A 16893-nucleotide genomic window follows, 5' to 3' on the forward strand; every position below is an offset into this window, starting at 1 on the left:
AGTTCAATCACTTTTTCTGTCTAGGCATGAGACGAGTCTAGTCTGCTAACTCGCGGTTGCCTCGGTATGACATAGTTGGGGGCCTATACTTAGCTCTCTATTTTCGGACTAGCGTGATCAGATAAGAAAGCACCTAACAATGGCTCCGCATGATCATTCTTGTCCTCCTTTCTTTCCTCTCTCCCCATCGACAGAATGGTTCTTGTCCACAGCACCCCAGTTCTCACCGGACTTGTCACATTCCTGTCTGTGCCCTGGACCACCGCTGCCTCGGTGATTCCCTTCGCCGAGCACGCCCAGGTCGCGTTGGGTGGCTCCTCAGACCCCTCACTCGAGCTCCCGCAGACAAACCACCCGATATCCTCCGAGGACAATGCGGATATCCTAACACGGCCGTCATGGTTTACATCCACCCTGATGGCCCGTCGGCTCTTGGCTCTCTCAACCTCTGGTGTTATTTCGACCATTTTTCCTGACCCGCTGCCTCCCTCAGACCACGCGCCTGCTTCGGTCGCAGGGCTTCCCGTCGGACTGCGCGAATACATCGCTGACTGCGACGGCGCTCTTCCAGCTGAGCTCTCGCATGGAGGTAATGGAGACCCCACCGTTCTGGCACTTCGTGTCGGCAGCACCTTCAAGAATATCGCTGCCGGGTCAAATCTCAGCCTCCAGGTCGACTGGTGGGACCACCTGTCTGACGCCGGGCCCGTCTACCCCGGACTGCCTCCAAGCCTCGCTGCCCTGCCTCGGGTGACGCTGTTTGGCTATCTGGACACTCTCCCGTCCCCGCTTCCGGGCGATGCAGCTGCCGCGCTGGAGAAATGCTTCGTGGAGGCTCATCCGGACTCGAAGGTTTGGTTGCCCGGCACTCCTGGGTCGCCCCATGCGAGTTTCTGGGCTCGACTGGTGGTGACGCAGGCTTATTGGATTGGCGGATTTGGCGATGTGCAGCAGATCGGGTGGTTCAATGTCACGGAGTGGAAGGGCATTCGGCGCCACGGCAGCGTGCCGGGCGTCGGGGACGGCCGGGGATGGGAGGATGTTCGTCTGCCGGGAGAGAAGGAGAAGTAGTAGTAGAAGAAGAAGAGGAGCATATGCCAATAATGGAATTGTGACTTGCCGCATCGTGATTGGCTTCTTCCGCTTATCGGCCCAAAGCCAATGCGCTGAATCTCGTGTTGATCATCCTGGTCTCTTATCATCGATAATGGAATACATAAGGCGCCCGGAGTACATTGTGTCCTGTTTTCCTTTCTGGAATGTCGGACTGCGTCACCTGCGCAACCCTACAAGACCTCACTAAGTGAGTAGTTTGCGGCTCCGGGCCTGCCTGTTTACGTTTACTTCAAAATGCGTCTCTCTCGACCCCGGCTGCGCGTGTCACAGCCCCGGTCTGCCTTTGCGGAGGGAAACGCGCGATGGACTAATCGCGATCTGGATCCGATCCCCAAACATCTGCGAAAATGGGGCGCGGCCAGTCTGATAGGTATTTTGCCTAGCCAGAGGGAATTGAAAAGAAACAAGCTGAGGCCATACTAGCATACTGGATCTCCGATGCCTTCAACGCAGCAACCTGGCAGTTCGCCAGCAGTATCATTGCCGTCGGACTCACATACCGTGAAGCACTGGCCATTGTCGCCTTATCCTTCTTCATCATGTCGTTCGTGATCGCTGCCAACGGCGCCGTCGGCGCCATCTACCACGTTCCATTCCCGGTGATCGCGCGTGCGAGCTGGGGGTTCTGGGGCTCGTACGTTGCCATCGTCTCGCGGGTCATCCTCGCCATATTCTGGTTTGCTATCCAGAACGTCAATGGTGGAAATGCCGTGCGCATTATGCTCGGTGCTATTTGGCCGAGTTTCCTGACCCTCCCAAACGGCATCCCGGACTCTCAAGGGATCACTACCAATGGGATGGTGGGTTATCTAATTTTCTGGATTATCCAGTTCCCCTTCCTGTGTATGCACCCGAACCGGCTCCGCTGGCTGTTCGTTGTCAAATCGGCGATTGTGCCCATTGCTTGGATCGCCATTTTGGTTTGGGCCTTTGTCGCTGAGAAGGGCGGAGGAAATCTCTTTGCCCAGCAAAAGGCCGATGTCTCTGGCTCGAAGTATAGCTGGCTATTCCTGGCCAACATGACCAGTGTACTGGGCAACTATGCCACCCTCAGCGTGAACCAGGTTGGCCTCCTTCCCCGTCCTCTGTATCACTCAGACTAACAAGGCCTCTCCAGTCTGATTTCTCGCGCTACTCGCGTGTCAGTCCTCGCTGGCAGCTCCTCTATGTGCCTATGCTCCCTATTATCTTCACCTTCATCTCCTTCATTGGCATCGCTGCCTCGTCTGCGGGCCAGGCCCAGTACCACCTATCCTCTATTCCCTGGGACCCAATGGTGCTGATGAGCTACTGGCCCAGCCGAGCAGGCCGCTTCTTCGGCGCCTTCTCGTTTGTCTTAGCATCGTTGGGTGTGAACATCTCAGCCAACTCTCTCTCGGCTGCCAACGACTTTACCGCGTTAGCACCGCAGTTTCTAAACATTCGCCGCGGCCAGATTCTCTGTGCGCTTCTGTCATGGTGTCTGGTCCCCTGGAAGATTCTCGAGTCTGCAGGCAACTTCCTCACCTTCATGTCTGCGTATGCCATCTTTCTGGGTCCCATTGCTGCAATTATGCTGTTCGACTTCTGGGTCATCAACCACCGGCGCTACGACGTGCTTGCTCTATACCAGCCCTGGAACCCGAGATATCGCTACGCTGGTTCCGTCGGGTGGACAGCTGGTGTGAACTGGCGCGCGATGGTTGCTTTCCTCGTCGGCGTCGCACCCAACCTTCCCGGTCTCATCAATGCTGTCAATCCAGCGATCGAAGTCGGATCAGGGGTTCATCCCTATCAATTTGGATGGATATTAAGCTTCGTTGCGACCGCTGGTGTATATCTATGTTTGTCGTGGTGGTTTCCGGCGCAAGAGACCCAGATCGAGCAAGCGGTCCTGCCCGATGAGATTTACGATGGAACTGGTGCTGTGGTAGAAGGCCTTGATGCGGATGAGCAGCCAAACGTCAGGGTGGAATCGGCTGACGGTGAGAATAATGTTAAATATGGATCACAGTCATCTGCGGAAAAGGTCGTTTAAAGCTTGTATTTATCGGCAATATATACCTATCTATGGTTCTGTATAGTTCCACCGAAGTCTTTCCAGCTGGCCATTAGGTGCTTCCATCTGTAACCACGCGAGGTCGAACTATGTAGATCAGCGCAGGCTGATCAATCTGTGACTGTAATGCCCGCAAAATTCGTGACTACGCAGTTCTGACCGGGCGCATTGCCTGATACAAGTCCAGTTTCCAAGACACACGGATATTGCAAGTATCGTAGTTGAGCCAGGTCAAACTGGCACGCGGTCACTGCGAGATGCCCGTACACTTCCTGTAGTGCTTGGGTATTCACTGGGGTTGTCTGGGGTGGTCTATCCACGCTGTTTATAAAGGCTGGGCCTCCAACCGGGTTGTGGCAAATAAAGTCGGGCCTATTCATGGACCCAACCCATAAGAAACCGCTTCTTTGACCACTTTGCTCACGGCGGAGGAAGCACGGCCCAACTCTCCGCCTTCTTCGCGCGCACTCTTCAGCCCGCGCTCAATCGCTGGTAGAAACCGGCTTGTAAACACCCGATACCGATCCTCGCGGGTTTCGTACATCTCGCCCTCCTCGTCGCGCGGTTGTCCAAACAGATTCAGATATGCGTACGCGGCAGATGACTGGGAAACCATGTGTTGAGATGTCTGGCAGAGAGGGAACGGCCAATCGGCCGATTCGTCATCTGAGTCAAGCGGGTCATCCCCGGCTGTTGTTGGTTGGCCGACTCCAGCGTTCAAAAATTCCGCCAGCGCCCCCAGCACTTTGACCATCGGCCTGCCTTGACTCCCAGACTTGCCAAACGACGCGCGACTGGACGACCATCGTGCCGACTCCTCCGTATGCCAGCCCAAGACAGAGAAAAAGCAGTTCAGCGTCTTGATCCACCCGCCCGCGGAGGATACCACTTGCTCTCCGGCCGCGTCCACCATCCAGGACAGCACTTCCACAGCGGAAACCCGGATGTCTGCTGCCAGATGGGTCATTCCAGCCCGGACATATGGAAGGAGCTGCGAGACATGATCCTCGACGTCGCTGCGCGGGAGCGTGCGCAGGAGCTTGAGCAGCTGTGTGCGTACGGCGTTGCTCGCGTCCAGGATGAGTGGGAGCAAAGACGGAAGTATGACGCTGACAGGTTGTGGTAGAGGTGAGTTCACAGGACGAGAGGCGATCGAGGTCGTCAGGTGGGCAAGGGAATCGCGCCGTTGGCTGTCGGACTTAACCGAGAGCAATGACAGGTGATGGGAAAACTGGCTGTTCAAGGACGGAGCCGAGAGGTGGAGAGATTGCTGGGTGAGAACGACCGCTATGGCAGAAAGAGTCAGCCTGAAATTCCAAGACACCAGCAAAGCGCACATACCCTTGGATCGGAAGCTGGTGTCGGTGAAGTTATCGGGCTTGGCCTTAGCCTTGCCGACCTTGAGTTTGGGTTTCTGGGGGGTGTCAGTGACCTTGCACAGTGTCGATAAAGCACAGAATCCTCACCTTGAAGTCCTTCTGCTTCTCCTTCTTGCGCTTGGTACTGTTCCCCATCCTGGCGGTGTCAATGGCAAGTCGAAGTGGAAGTTGATGCTTTTTTCTGCTCTTATCACACGTGATCGTATCAGTTGACTCCCCAGGCATCAACCTACCCAAACAGGAAAGACTTCAGATCTATGTATTCTGATTCCTATAAAGGTAGAGCTAAATCGAATTATTTCGTACATGCACCGTGCCGGGCAGGGTGAAGATTGGGGTGAAAAATGAAACAGACGGAAAAGGTCTTCCATAAATATTCCAAAAATGAATTTGCAAGTGTTGGGTTGTCAAGTCAGTCAAATCAATTTCGGGTCTACTTTTTAAACAACTACTTCATCAATTTCTTCCAAATCCCTCCTTATACCAGCTCAGCTCGCCCCTGCGATCGGAGGATTAGATAAATCAGACAAGACCAAAAGGAAGACTCACCACGCGAACCCCCTCCCAGTGCCTTGGCAACCGTCTCCTGTGCATTTTGCAGCGTCGACTTACTCTTCTGCGCCGACTCCTTGGCCGATTCCTTGGGACTGAACTCCCGGAATTGTTGGCGCACGTTGGAAGGCGTATCGGATAGCCGACGAGAAGTGGATTTGGTGTCACCTGCAAACAGAGCAAGAAAAGAAGGATATCAGAACTGAGTGGCCCGGCACTATAGGAATGACAAAACACATCCGCGGATCTGGGTTCATGGCCATGGCGCGGGGGCTGCTGGGATACGTACCCGGTTGGAAGCGGTTGGCAATCTTTTCGCGCGCCTTGCTGGCTGATTCGCGAACGCGGCCGGCGTAAGTATCTGGCCCGCGTACATTAGGCGCGAATTGATCGGATCCTTCTACTAGTTGTGAGTGAGAAGCACAGGACCGGAGGGTGAGAGTGTATCACCCACCATCAGTACTTCCGGTGTCGGACTGTAACTATCATCAGCGCCACAGGATTTAGAATACAATGGAGTAAATCATACCATTCTAGATATCGCGGTAGTATTGAGGGCAATACAATATAGTTCAATCACTTGGGGACCTTTAAGAGAGGAATACAGCTGCCTATCTCGAGCACATGTAGTGTAGAGAGCAAGGAAGACCATTCGGGAAAGACAAAAGAAAAGAAATTGAGACAGACCACCTCAGACATTCGTCAACATGATGTTCGTTCTGTTCTAGCTGGTCAATACCCATGGGGCGACTGATGTCACCGGGTTTTCTCAGGGTGATGTCAACCGGGTATGCCAAATCTGCAAAGTAGCCACTCTGATTAGGGATACTACATTCAAGTGAAGGTCGGGTATAGAAAAGTCATTATCGTTATCAGATTCAGGTCTAATAGGTAATCACGCGTGGATGGGGACTGGGTCCCATCAAGTCAAAGTCTGCCCAGCAGCTGCAACAGAGAAATCCACAAAAATCAAGACAGAGATGCGCACTTCTGCCCGGCCCCGAGCTGGTAAACAACATGACACAAGAAACACAATAGGAAATCAGCTCGGGACACCGGACAGACGCGGTTGTATCAAAGCAAAGCAAATCATAAAGCACATAAAAAACAGATAGAGACACAACATAGACACAAAAAAGGTAAGGGGCGAAAGACATGTTAGAGTTCGAGAGAATGCCATGCAAATCCACCGGCCGAAGCATTTGAAAATTATTAGAGTGGTGGGTAGCCCGCATCGCAGAGTCCTTAGAGAAACGAAAAGAACGAAGCCATGCCTCAGCTAGAGACTCATCGTCAGCCATTCCCACTCCTGACTGGCTCCCTGTCCGCCAGCAATACTGTGGTTGGCAGGGTTCGCCGCAGCAGGCGCCATGGCGGGTGCCAGCGGGACGACCTTGGATCGGCTTGCTGGCGCACTGGCCTTGGGGCTGTCGTCCAGATCCTGTTCCATTCCGGGAGCCTTCTCGAGGCGGCGTGGCCGCTTCAGGGCCGCCTGCATCGCGCTGCGGGCTTGGCCCACCCCGGACATTGGTGTTGACTTGGGAGGCGCGGCTGCAATGGGCACCACGCCAGGTTTCCCCATCATACCCGATCCAGCATAGGCAGGGGGTGACTCAGAGTTGTTACCGCTGGGAGCACGCGAGCTAGACACGGCCGAAGAAGGTTGCGCGGTAGAGTTCTTGCGAGAAGACTTCTTAGAAGACCGCGAACTTCCAACGGCAACGGTGTTTGCGCTATTGCGGTTTCGTTTCTTGATGACGTCTGTCTTCAACGATAACGGCCGCACCACGCCGTGCAGCTTCAAGAACAAACCACAGGCATTGCACAGCGGTTGGCCTTCGGGGTTCCGGCGCCAGAGAGGAGTAGTCTGGGTGAAGCAATTGGTGCAGGTAGTCGGCCCAGCGTTGGGATCGCCATTTTTGGAACCACCGGGACTGGCTGGGCGCGAAGGAACGGCGCTACTGAGACCTGACTCGGGGGGCGTATTGGGGGATGGGTGGTTCGTCGGGGGGCCGCTGGTGGGACCATTGTTCATGCTCTGGCGCAGCAATTGCTGGGCATTCGGGGTGGACGTAGTGCGTGCAATCTTCTGGCGACGGGGATCCTGCTCCCGGTTGCGAACTTCGCTCACGGAAGCAGCAGACCCATGCGTGCGTCCGAGGCCGCCGCTTTGATGCCACTCGGGCGGAGCATCCACCATATCGGTCGACCCGATCGTAACATGCTTCCGGTGCTGGGCAGGAAATCCCGGCATCGACTGAACAGACCCAGGGAAGCCTCCATCCCACTGCAGTCCTGTACTACTCAAATCATTGGCGTGCTCATCCATCGACGAAAAGTCGTGGGGCATTGCAATGCCAGCGCGCTCACTAAACGCATTGACGTCATCGTCCTCGTTATCGGAGTCACCACCGAAAGTGAACATGCTTCCTGACGGTGCGGTTGTAGAGAATTCTCCAGTGCCCAACATCTGAGACGGGTCGACATGCTGCGGAGGAGCCGAATATCCCATGTGCGTCGTCGTCGGGGGACCGGTGACAGCACCCACCGACTGCGAGTCGCCGTTGGCGGGGTTGAACATGTAACGCGGCTGCAGTGATGCGGACAAGTTCGAGGATCGTTGGGTAATGTAGTTGGGGACGCGACGCTGCGTCTGGGACTCCACCGGGGGTGCTTCGGTAAAGAACATCGACTGTTCACCTTCGTAGATGGGCTGCGGAGTCGAGACGGCAGACTGATAGCCTGACGGCGGCGGGGAGAAGAACTCGGTGGAGTTGAGTGAAGAGGCCAGAGGCGTTTGAGCGTAAAGGTTGGAAAACGAATTGCCAGCGGTCATGGGAGAATCCGAGGGCGAGAAGGTGAAATGCTGCTGGTAGGGGCCGGCCGAGTTGATGCCCTGGTCCTCTCCCATTCCAAAGGTGTCCAGGCCGAATGGAAGGCCATGGTGGTGCGGGCGTCGCAGGCCACCCATGGCGGGGTTGCCAGAGTGACCAGGCAAAGCAAAGCTGGAGGAAGGGTGGTGATCGAGCGAGTAATCAGGCAGCCCTGCGGACAGCTCGGAATGCTGCGCCAGCATGGCATTCGACACGGGCGGAACCTGCGGCGACGATTCGGCAGGGCGCTTGCGAGTCGGCACGGCCAGGCCGGCGAAAAACTGACGCTCGTCCACGCTCGTCTTGCGCACCCGACGAGGCACATAGCCAAACTCACTGTTCTTGCGCTGGTCCTGAGGCGGGTTAGAATACGAAGCGGCGACCGTGGAATCGACCATCGGGTGATCTCTCCGTGCTTTGATGGGGATTGATGCCGTCGGGGTCGCGGTGAAGTTGCGGTCGGTTGGTGGGTGGAGGGCGGAATCGGCGGGGGAATCCAAAGGCACGATGAAGTCATCCAAATTCATCGGGTCCGAGGTGGCATCGAGCGGCGATGAATCTGGGTAGGCGGGACTGGTCAAGACGGGGTCGGACAGGTGCAGCTGCGCCATGCCGCTCGGGGTAGGACTGGTGATACTGTTGGACTGAACCTGCGACGAGCTGCCGGCACATGGCAACATCAGCACACACACTCTCTCTTACTAGCTCGTGGGATGGGCACCTACCGAGCCTGTTGCTCCCGTTCCTTGCGTTTCAAACTCATGGCCATCATCCGCCACGTGAGATTCTCCATGCGCTCCTGGTTCGGCAACTGGGACTTGGTTTTGGTGTAGAGCCGCCAGATCTGGGCGGCCAGTGGATCCTGTCGCTGCATCTCATCGGGGTTGTCGAGATGACCCCGGGAGGCGCCGGTCTCCCACTCGGGGAAGATGGAGTTGTTCAGTACGCCGTCGTGGAGGTGGGAAGGCGGGGACGGGTTGAAGGGGGAGTCGAAGGCAAAATCGGTCGTCATCTGAGAATCCGCCTCGAAGCCAGGGAATGCCATCCTGGCGGGCTGGTGCGATCGGCCGGGGCCCGGACCTCTCTGGTTGAAGCCCTGCATGATCCCCTCGGTCGCAGGCAAGAGGGGCAGAGAGTAGACAAGACGAGAGGGAAGAAGAGAAAAGAATGAGAAGCGGTAATCTTTAGTGTGGGGGTGGGAATCCAGGCCCGGAAAATGTAAGGTCAGGATGGAATTCCCCCGTTCCCGCCGTAAACGAGAGACCCTTGGCTGCAAAGAGGCGATTGGCAGCCTGGTGCAGCAGCCAGCGACCGGGGTCTGCCGCCGTGACCGGGTTAGTTTAGTTTGGTATGGACGAGCGAGACTTGACGACCAGAGGGAAGAAAATGAAAAAGAAGATGGGGAGAAAAAAAAAGGATGGCATTGTCATCACATGTTGGAAAGGGAAACCCACCAAAGATCCCAAGCCACCACCTGGCCTTGATGTCGCCGGATGAGTTCTTGCTTGTGATGAGTCGTGGAGGGTTGGGGCTAGACCCTCCTAATGTTCATGCCCCGATCGGGTGAGATTGGAGATAGAAAAAGAATCGAGAGTGCAATGATGCTGGGGAGAAGGCCAGTCGAGCGAGGAGGGCGGGAAGGGACGGATGCGGCCAATGCTGGCCGGGGGAGACAGACAGAAAAGGTCGGATGGACAGAGATGGGAGAGAGAGAAGAGGGAGAGAGGGAGAGAGAGCAGGCGAAGAGGAAGATGAGCAAAAAGAATCCCACCACCCAGCGTGTGTAGTATAAGGTGAAGCTCGAGTCGTTCGAGGACGCACTCCGCGTACGGGTAATACCGGTACCCTGGTTGGATCCCCGCTACGGTATACTATGGCATACATCGATGGCCCGAACAGGATCACTAGCTAACGACACACCCTGCGATCCCACTTCCTCGAATGAGACTCCCGGGATGGTGGTCTTCGACGCTCGGCCCGACCACGGTCCAGCTTTGAAGGCCGAGACCAGGCGCAGGTACATCCCAGGGCTGCACTGGGGTTGCGACAGTCCGTGGACCAGCTCGGCAGTTGACCCATCCCGGAAACATTCATTCAGGGCTAGGGTCACTACCATCGTCTACATCTTGCATCAGACGGGGCACACGGAGAAATGTCTATCGGGTAATACACGAGAAGAACAAAAGATGTGATGATTCAATTAGTTTACGATTTCCTTCCGTTAGTTGCGCACGAGCTGGCCAGAGCCGCGGGCGGATACCGAGAGGGACAGAAGATAAGGGACATTCGATGTCGGCCATTGCACTGGATCCCTACATTACCCGGTCTGGTACTGTGGCGTCTCCATACATTAATACGAGGCCTCGTGTCACACCCGTACCATCCATCTCATTGCGGGGACAGCACTCTCGTTGCGGCCGGTTCAATTGGAACCGTAGTGAAGTGAGAGAGTATTGGCTCGCCACAGCATCCGGTATCAAACTCCGGACCTCTCAGCAGCGCTAGGAGAGGGCCGATCCCCAGCAGCCGCGTTCCCTGTGATGTCAGATATTTCGATCGGGTGCTGTCCCTTCAAGCGCAGTAGTGGGGACGAGGCACGCGAGAGGGAGGCCGGGCACAATCCATCATGCCATCATTGGCGCGGATCAGCACCAGGGGGAGGTTCCTAGCACGATTATTTTTGGCCCCACGAGAGATACGTTGGCCCACCCTGGGGGAAAATCCAAGATAGACCACTTGATAAGCTGATAGCATGGTCATTCGCCGTGGTCATGGTGGATCTCATCGCGGCGATACATCGGGCTTATCGCTTCCTCAATTCGAATGGCGACGAATCACGCGAAGGAACCCCGATGGACAAGAGGGTCAAAAATACGGTCCGAAATAACCCGAAGCAGTCCATCGCGTCTCGGACATTCATAAGACCGGGGGGCTGTGGCGGTCCGCAGGCGAAGGCGCCGGCGAGGGGGGTGGAGGTACTTTTGTTGCTGCTGAGCCCTGACTAGGCCTTCCTAGTCTCCCACACCACCGTGGGATGCTCTTTTCGTGCGGCTTCTGCGGTTACTGCGAATTCGTCGCGGACGCGACAATGGCAGAAGAGAAGAGGGAAAAAAACGAACCCTTTATGAAGAGGAGTGCGCCCCAAGGGAAGGAGCGCGTGGAGACAAGAGCCCGATTATGCTGCGCATATGGAACATCCAAGCCGGTCGGTCCGCCAGACACTTCTTGACTCCCTTGGGTGTTTACATTCGCCACGAGCCATCAATGACAAGAAAAGAAGAAGCTCAGAACAGACTGGAAAATAATGGTAACCAGGGAGAGGTCCTTCACAAAACGGCTGGGTCGGAGCCCCTATATATACCTGAGCTGCGGAAATTCAATAGCCAGCCAAGCGTGTGGTTATCACTCAGCACCGTCTCGATAAGCGGTGACACTCGTCGCGATCACAATGGCTAGAACCAGGGGCAGATAAGTCTGCGGATCCGTGGAAGCCTGCGAAAGGCTAGATAAGAGCCAGGGGCGATCGTCCAGGCCATATCAGAAGGCGCAAAGTTATCTCCTGGTGAAAGGCTGGCCGTGCTAGCCATACATCTTACGACCCTGCTATCTCCAGGTTCACCCCCGGAAGGGATCGACTTCCCGGTGGATGCTCCTGGAGATCTCCCTCGAGGCGGGTCCACGGCATCCCCAGACGTACCAAGACAAGTCTGCAGGCCCTCAGGGCCGCCCTTATCTCCTAGATCTCCTAAAGATTGAAATTTATCCTACAGAAACAATCCATTGTTGTTCTCGCTCATCTCTTTCCACGCCTCTCTCGCTCCATCTGTACCAGATGGGAGCGCAGACAGGGTTAGACAACAATAAGAGCCTTAATCTTGAGTCTTGACAGAAGCTTACCAATGGGATGGCACCGCACAGATAAGGCATGCAGGCCCTCGGAGGCAGCAAGTCGCGTGCTTATCTTTCCAACCCAACTCCTGACATCGTCCTTTTCGCAGGTTCCGGGGCCGTAGATGTGGCATGCACACATTTGATTGGCCTCTTCCCAAAAGATAGGATAGGCACAACACCGTCCACAGACAAGCAGAGAGATCAGAGATCCTTCAGGGGTTAAAGTTAGTCGAAAGAACACAACCAGTAAAAAAGCAAAGGTGGCTATTGACGGTCATTCGATTCTCGCTGCAATAATCCATATGTACATTGAATGCAATTCTGCAAAGCCGGGCTCAATGGCCCTTGTTGAAAAAGAAATGTCGACGGGGTGTCTCGGGCCATAGGTGTCGGCATGGGGTACCTCAATCCGCGCTGTGGTCTCAAACAGTAAGACCAGAAAAGAAGATGGCAATGCATGCCAAATGAGAACATGAAAGAGGCAAGAGGAGAAAATGGTTAGAGGATCAAAAGGAGGAAGACAAAAAGAAGGAAAAGAGAAGTCTATATGTTTTTGCCCGAAAAATGAGGACACCCAGCATGCATGGGTCGAAAAGAAAGTTCTTAGGTCACACGAGAACCATTGGTCAACATCAAGGCCCCAAGAGATTGCATAATGGGTAAAAAAAAAGGGAGAGAGAATAAAAAGAAAGAAACCGAAAGTAGAGAATCTCCAAAAGGAGAGGTTCAACCGAGAAGTAAAATCGTTGGGCCGAGCCAGGAGGAAAGGAAAACGGAAACAATGCCACCCGAACAGAAAGATCCCTTTGATGCGCCCGCTAATGACCAGCTGCCAAGCAGACCTGCCACGGTGTATGTGAAGTATGAAGCGAAAACGCAGTAAATTGAAATGCCAGAAAACAATGTATCCCCCGGGTATTAGAAATGAAACAAGCCGTTCTAGAAATGTTATGTGCAACGTGATGAAACCCAAACCATAGGAATATGATCGAATCAGGCCCGCCAAGATGAGCGGTTTTTTTTTTGTTTCTTTTTTTGGTTCATGACCCCGATGATCTTCCCGGCGCACCAGGATGCCCCATCGGGGGAGGGCTGGTTGTGAAAGGAGGTTGTTGCATGGCATCACTGGTGTACATGGGATATGGCACCACGCCCACCCCAGGCAAAGCGTTCATGTCCTGCCAGGATGGATACCCCATGCCTGGTTGACCGGGGTACGACATTGACCCCGGCGGTGCTTGCATACCCGGACTTGGGCCCTGAGAGCCGTGTGACCCGGCGACAGTGGAGGCAGACGCCGATTGTGCGGGTGTTGTCATCCTTCGTTTGAGATCCGGAGGCATTTGGGGTGGAAATTGAGTTGGGTAAGAAGATCCGATTTCCTGTCCAGGATAACTCATTGTTCTTGACGGGCCTTGGGGCATTGGCCACATCGAGCCGTCCGGCTGCAAGGTAAATGCCGGGTGTGCGCTCATCTGCTGTGTCTGGCCTGGCATGGGCGGAGCGGATGGCAATCCAGAAGGTATAGACCCAGGAGTCCAGGCATTGGGCGCCATATTCATCATCTGGCCCTTTCCAGTCTGCATCTGGGTCATCATGTTGGGGTCGGACATGGTGGTGAATTCATCCCAGGGAACTCCAGGGTCCATTGACGGATGCCCTGGGAAGTTTCCCGATCCCATCGATCGGTCTGAAAGAGGCCAAGCACCGGTCAATACATGCTCATTTCTTTGCGCGGCCCTTACAGGGTCCAGAACGAAGTCAAAAAAAATGCGCTAACATACCTGGTGGGAAGCCCGACATTGGATTTCCGGGAAATGAGCCCACGTTGAAGGACGCCATGTCCTGGCCTGACGTATTCAATGGCATGGGTTGATATGGATAAAAGGTCTCCACGGAGTCGGGACCCAGGTTCGTCGTTGGGGAGGAGGCAATGGGGGTCGTGGCAGGACGGTCCGTCGTCGGCGTTTCGATTCTGGAGCTGGGCCTTGATTTCTTCTCCACTGGAGGCTGCTGGTCGACTGGGAAAAACTGGCATTCCTTGCGCAACCGAATACAATTTTCGCATCGTCCCTGTGTATCATCCGTCGCCACTAGGCATCGAATCTTCCGTCGTCGGCAATGTACTGTATATGATGTATGAGCCAAACCATCCACGCTCTGGTTGTCACTACCCCCGCGAAGAAAAGGTATTATTTCGCATAAACTGGCGTCGCAAAGGCGACAAGCCAATGTGGGAAAGGGATAAAAAGAGGATAAAAAGATAGCAAAGGTGCGCGCGACGGTTACTGACCACATGCGACGGATGTTCGATGATACCCTAACTTGTTGCGCTTCTTGTCACTGGATGCGTCTAGTGCGCTTTGTGAAGTCGGTGTTGATGCCATCTCGTCGACAGTCGCGGACATAGCTCCCCCGAGCGAGATTCTATCACCGCACCGGCCGAGAGCGCATCAATAGCCCTTGCGCGGCAGAAGGAGCGGGGTGAGGTAGCGACGACAGATACCGTCGCCAGGCGTGATTCGAGGCGAGAGCGAGGATGATCGATGCCAGGCCATGCAGGCACCGCAAAGCAGCAGGCGAAAGCGGAAAACTCGATGAGCTATGACGCCGTTGCGTTGGAAAATCTCACAGTCTGTTCAGACGCCCAGCTCCACATGCGCCACACTGGATCACCACCGATATTGCGCGTGTTTCAGAGGGACCGGAGTATCGTCGTGGCGGTGGTGAGATAGGCCGTGACGATGTAGGCAAGTGTTCACGGTTAAGGATAAATTGGTTTGCGCCGGCGGGGGGAGAACACCCGAGACAAGGTTGTTTCAAGGCGCGTTTTTAAGGCGAATTAATAATGAATCGGAATAATTATAGAAATTAGAGTGACCATCAAGAACGGTAGGCGGCGACGTTTCCCAGGTAAGGGTCTAGAAATGGTTGTGGTCCGGTTCGAGAGTAGTGTCAAGGTCCTCCGTCTCCAAGCGATAATAATGGTGAGGTCAGGTATAGATTAGTCAAAAGCAGTAGGAAAAGAAAAGAAAAAAAACCAAAGGAGTGTATGAAGTAAGTGAATCGGGAAAATGGGGTAGGAGAAGAAGAGGTGCAGATCGAGGATGTTGCTACAGTCTCAAAAAGACAGAAGCTGATCGCGGGGTGAGAAGACTCGGGGCTGGTTTTGTGTTTTTCCTGTTTCCCTATTTTGCCAGCTGGTCTTCATTTGGTTTGGTTTGGTTTTTATTATTTTATTATTTTAAGATTATTTTGTATGGGACACTTGTGGCTCTGCATACGGACTGTGTACACTAAGACGTAAGTATCAACTTTAGCCCACGTCGGGTCTGCAGGCCGACCATTATTAACCATTGCCCGTAGTGCCCAAGTTCGCTCAGGGGCGGGCAGAGAGCCGAGTGAGGGCTAAAAGCAGTATCAAGGCTAGGCGGCCAGCGAGGTAATTTCCACGGTTTCTATTTTTTTTTAATTTTACCGTCACGGACTTCGCTCGTCATCGTGGGCATTGGCCCAATCCGGCAGGCAGAGACCACCCCTAATTGCGTAGGATCCCCCCCTCCCCCCTTCTAGGGGCGGATCATAGCAAATAATGAGGCACAGGCAAGGAACCATGGTCTGGGTACCCTGACACAGTGGGGTTATTATGTGGATGCTGGGCGGTGGTCGCTTCAGAGCCAACGATTTGGGCTTAGAGCGCACGATACCTGTCAATCATTGATGAACTGGGGAATTCTTCCTTTCCAGACTGGTTAACTGATTGGCGACGGCAACTGGGTCGGCACCTGGGACCAATGAGCTTGTTGTTCCTAGGATCCATTTGCTCATAAAGAACCTTCTCTCTCTGGTCATTCAAAAGGGTGATCCCTGGACTTCTGGAAAAGGCGAGCTGAGCTACTACTCAGCTGGGGTTGAGTCAGGTCGAAAGGCTAACCCGAACACGGCGTCAGCTACTGCCAACTAGAGGGCCAACAGCGCCCGGATAATAATAATCAGACCGTGGCATCAGGAACCAACCGCTGTTTGATTGGTACTAAAAACAGATTCAGGGTCCACGACTGATGCGTAGCACCTTACACCGAGGATGGAACGTCTGGCTGTTGGATCTTGCGTTTTTTTTTTTTTTTTACACTTGAATTTTGGTTGCCCCTTTTTGCCTACTTCGTACGACCAGTTCTTGGCCCTTGCCTGCGGCATAGCTTAATCCTTTGTGTTCGTAGCCGATGACATCGACCGCTGCGCTTGTTCTATTTTTTGCCTTCCATGGAGTCTTCCTCAAATCGATGGAATTTCCGTGCGCGCCAATCAGGCTTGTCGGCGGGCCTGATTTAGTCACGGATCCATTTTCCATTCCACGATCCTGCGATGGTGGTACCTTGGGTGACGAGCCCCAGCAGCCGGACCGCCAGGACAACATTAATCATACGGATTGTCGGTCACAATCTGCTGAATTATTCCACACTACGATCGTTGCTCGACTAACTCCGGTGTGGCTACCTGTGCGAGGAGCGTTGGCCGGAGTAATCCGACAACTATGTCATGGAATACATCGCGGACTCCGTGGGGAGCCTGATTCTCGAAAGAGATCCTTGTTGAAGCTACACCCGAGTAGGGCGTCGGTCCGAAGGCTGACCCAAGGGCATTGGCCAGCACCGGGCAACAATCAGTTATGCAGGGAGCGATCTGGCTGCCATTCGCAATTCTGTAACAACAGGGGCCCAAAGTGGGGCGTATCGTCAAGGTTTAATTAAGGATCATCTGGACCCCGTAGTGCGTTACAGCATCGCCTTGGCGTCGAAAAGCGCTCAGAGAGGCTTAGGATCGCCCTTCTTTGGTTTTTCCACCCCCTTCAAGCGAGGCTTCCATGACTGGGGCCCCCGAGCTAGGGCAGAAAGGAAGGTTCCACGATCAATCATGCGACGATCGACAGCAACAAGAAAAGGGGTTGTGTTCGCCGACTATTTCCCACTGGTTCCATCGCTAGCAGAGGAACTGTTAATTATTACTTAACTATTCGTCCACGGACCTGCAAGTACTCAAGCGG

The 16893-nt window shown here is 54.4% G+C and overlaps 6 protein-coding genes across 6 annotated transcripts; 2 read left to right on the forward strand and 4 right to left on the reverse strand.

Annotated features, from left to right (window-relative positions):
* Positions 1–195: 195 nt before the first annotated feature.
* Positions 196–1071, forward strand: PFLUO_LOCUS3343 (uncharacterized protein; the record flags this gene model as incomplete). Its single annotated transcript, XM_073780580.1, has 1 exon — positions 196–1071. One exon carries the CDS (start codon positions 196–198, stop codon positions 1069–1071), a length of 876 nt encoding a protein of 291 aa, XP_073637420.1.
* Positions 1072–1350: 279 nt separating this feature from the next.
* PFLUO_LOCUS3344 (uncharacterized protein) lies at positions 1351–3133 on the forward strand (the record flags this gene model as incomplete). Its single annotated transcript, XM_073780581.1, has 3 exons — positions 1351–1486; positions 1540–2180; positions 2234–3133. The coding sequence occupies 3 exons, from the start codon at positions 1351–1353 to the stop codon at positions 3131–3133; spliced, it is 1677 nt and encodes a 558-aa protein (XP_073637421.1).
* A 397-nt stretch (positions 3134–3530) lies between these two features.
* PFLUO_LOCUS3345 (rRNA processing protein) lies at positions 3531–4668 on the reverse strand (the record flags this gene model as incomplete). The annotated part of the gene is made up of 3 exons (XM_073780582.1): positions 3531–4441; positions 4496–4568; positions 4621–4668. The coding sequence occupies 3 exons, from the start codon at positions 4666–4668 to the stop codon at positions 3531–3533; spliced, it is 1032 nt and encodes a 343-aa protein (XP_073637422.1).
* A 353-nt stretch (positions 4669–5021) lies between these two features.
* PFLUO_LOCUS3346 (rRNA processing protein) lies at positions 5022–5617 on the reverse strand (the record flags this gene model as incomplete). The annotated part of the gene is made up of 5 exons (XM_073780583.1): positions 5022–5032; positions 5083–5253; positions 5375–5485; positions 5540–5561; positions 5615–5617. The coding sequence occupies 5 exons, from the start codon at positions 5615–5617 to the stop codon at positions 5022–5024; spliced, it is 318 nt and encodes a 105-aa protein (XP_073637423.1).
* A 747-nt stretch (positions 5618–6364) lies between these two features.
* On the reverse strand, positions 6365–9003 carry PFLUO_LOCUS3347 (Sodium- and chloride-dependent GABA transporter 1; the record flags this gene model as incomplete). The annotated part of the gene is made up of 2 exons (XM_073780584.1): positions 6365–8618; positions 8684–9003. 2 exons carry the CDS (start codon positions 9001–9003, stop codon positions 6365–6367), a joined length of 2574 nt encoding a protein of 857 aa, XP_073637424.1.
* A 3886-nt stretch (positions 9004–12889) lies between these two features.
* On the reverse strand, positions 12890–13462 carry PFLUO_LOCUS3348 (uncharacterized protein; the record flags this gene model as incomplete). Its single annotated transcript, XM_073780585.1, has 1 exon — positions 12890–13462. One exon carries the CDS (start codon positions 13460–13462, stop codon positions 12890–12892), a length of 573 nt encoding a protein of 190 aa, XP_073637425.1.
* Between the last annotated feature and the right edge of the window lie 3431 nt (positions 13463–16893).

This window comes from Penicillium psychrofluorescens (assembly GCF_964197705.1).
Source record: "Penicillium psychrofluorescens genome assembly, chromosome: 2".
Taxonomy (NCBI): domain Eukaryota; kingdom Fungi; phylum Ascomycota; class Eurotiomycetes; order Eurotiales; family Aspergillaceae; genus Penicillium; species Penicillium psychrofluorescens.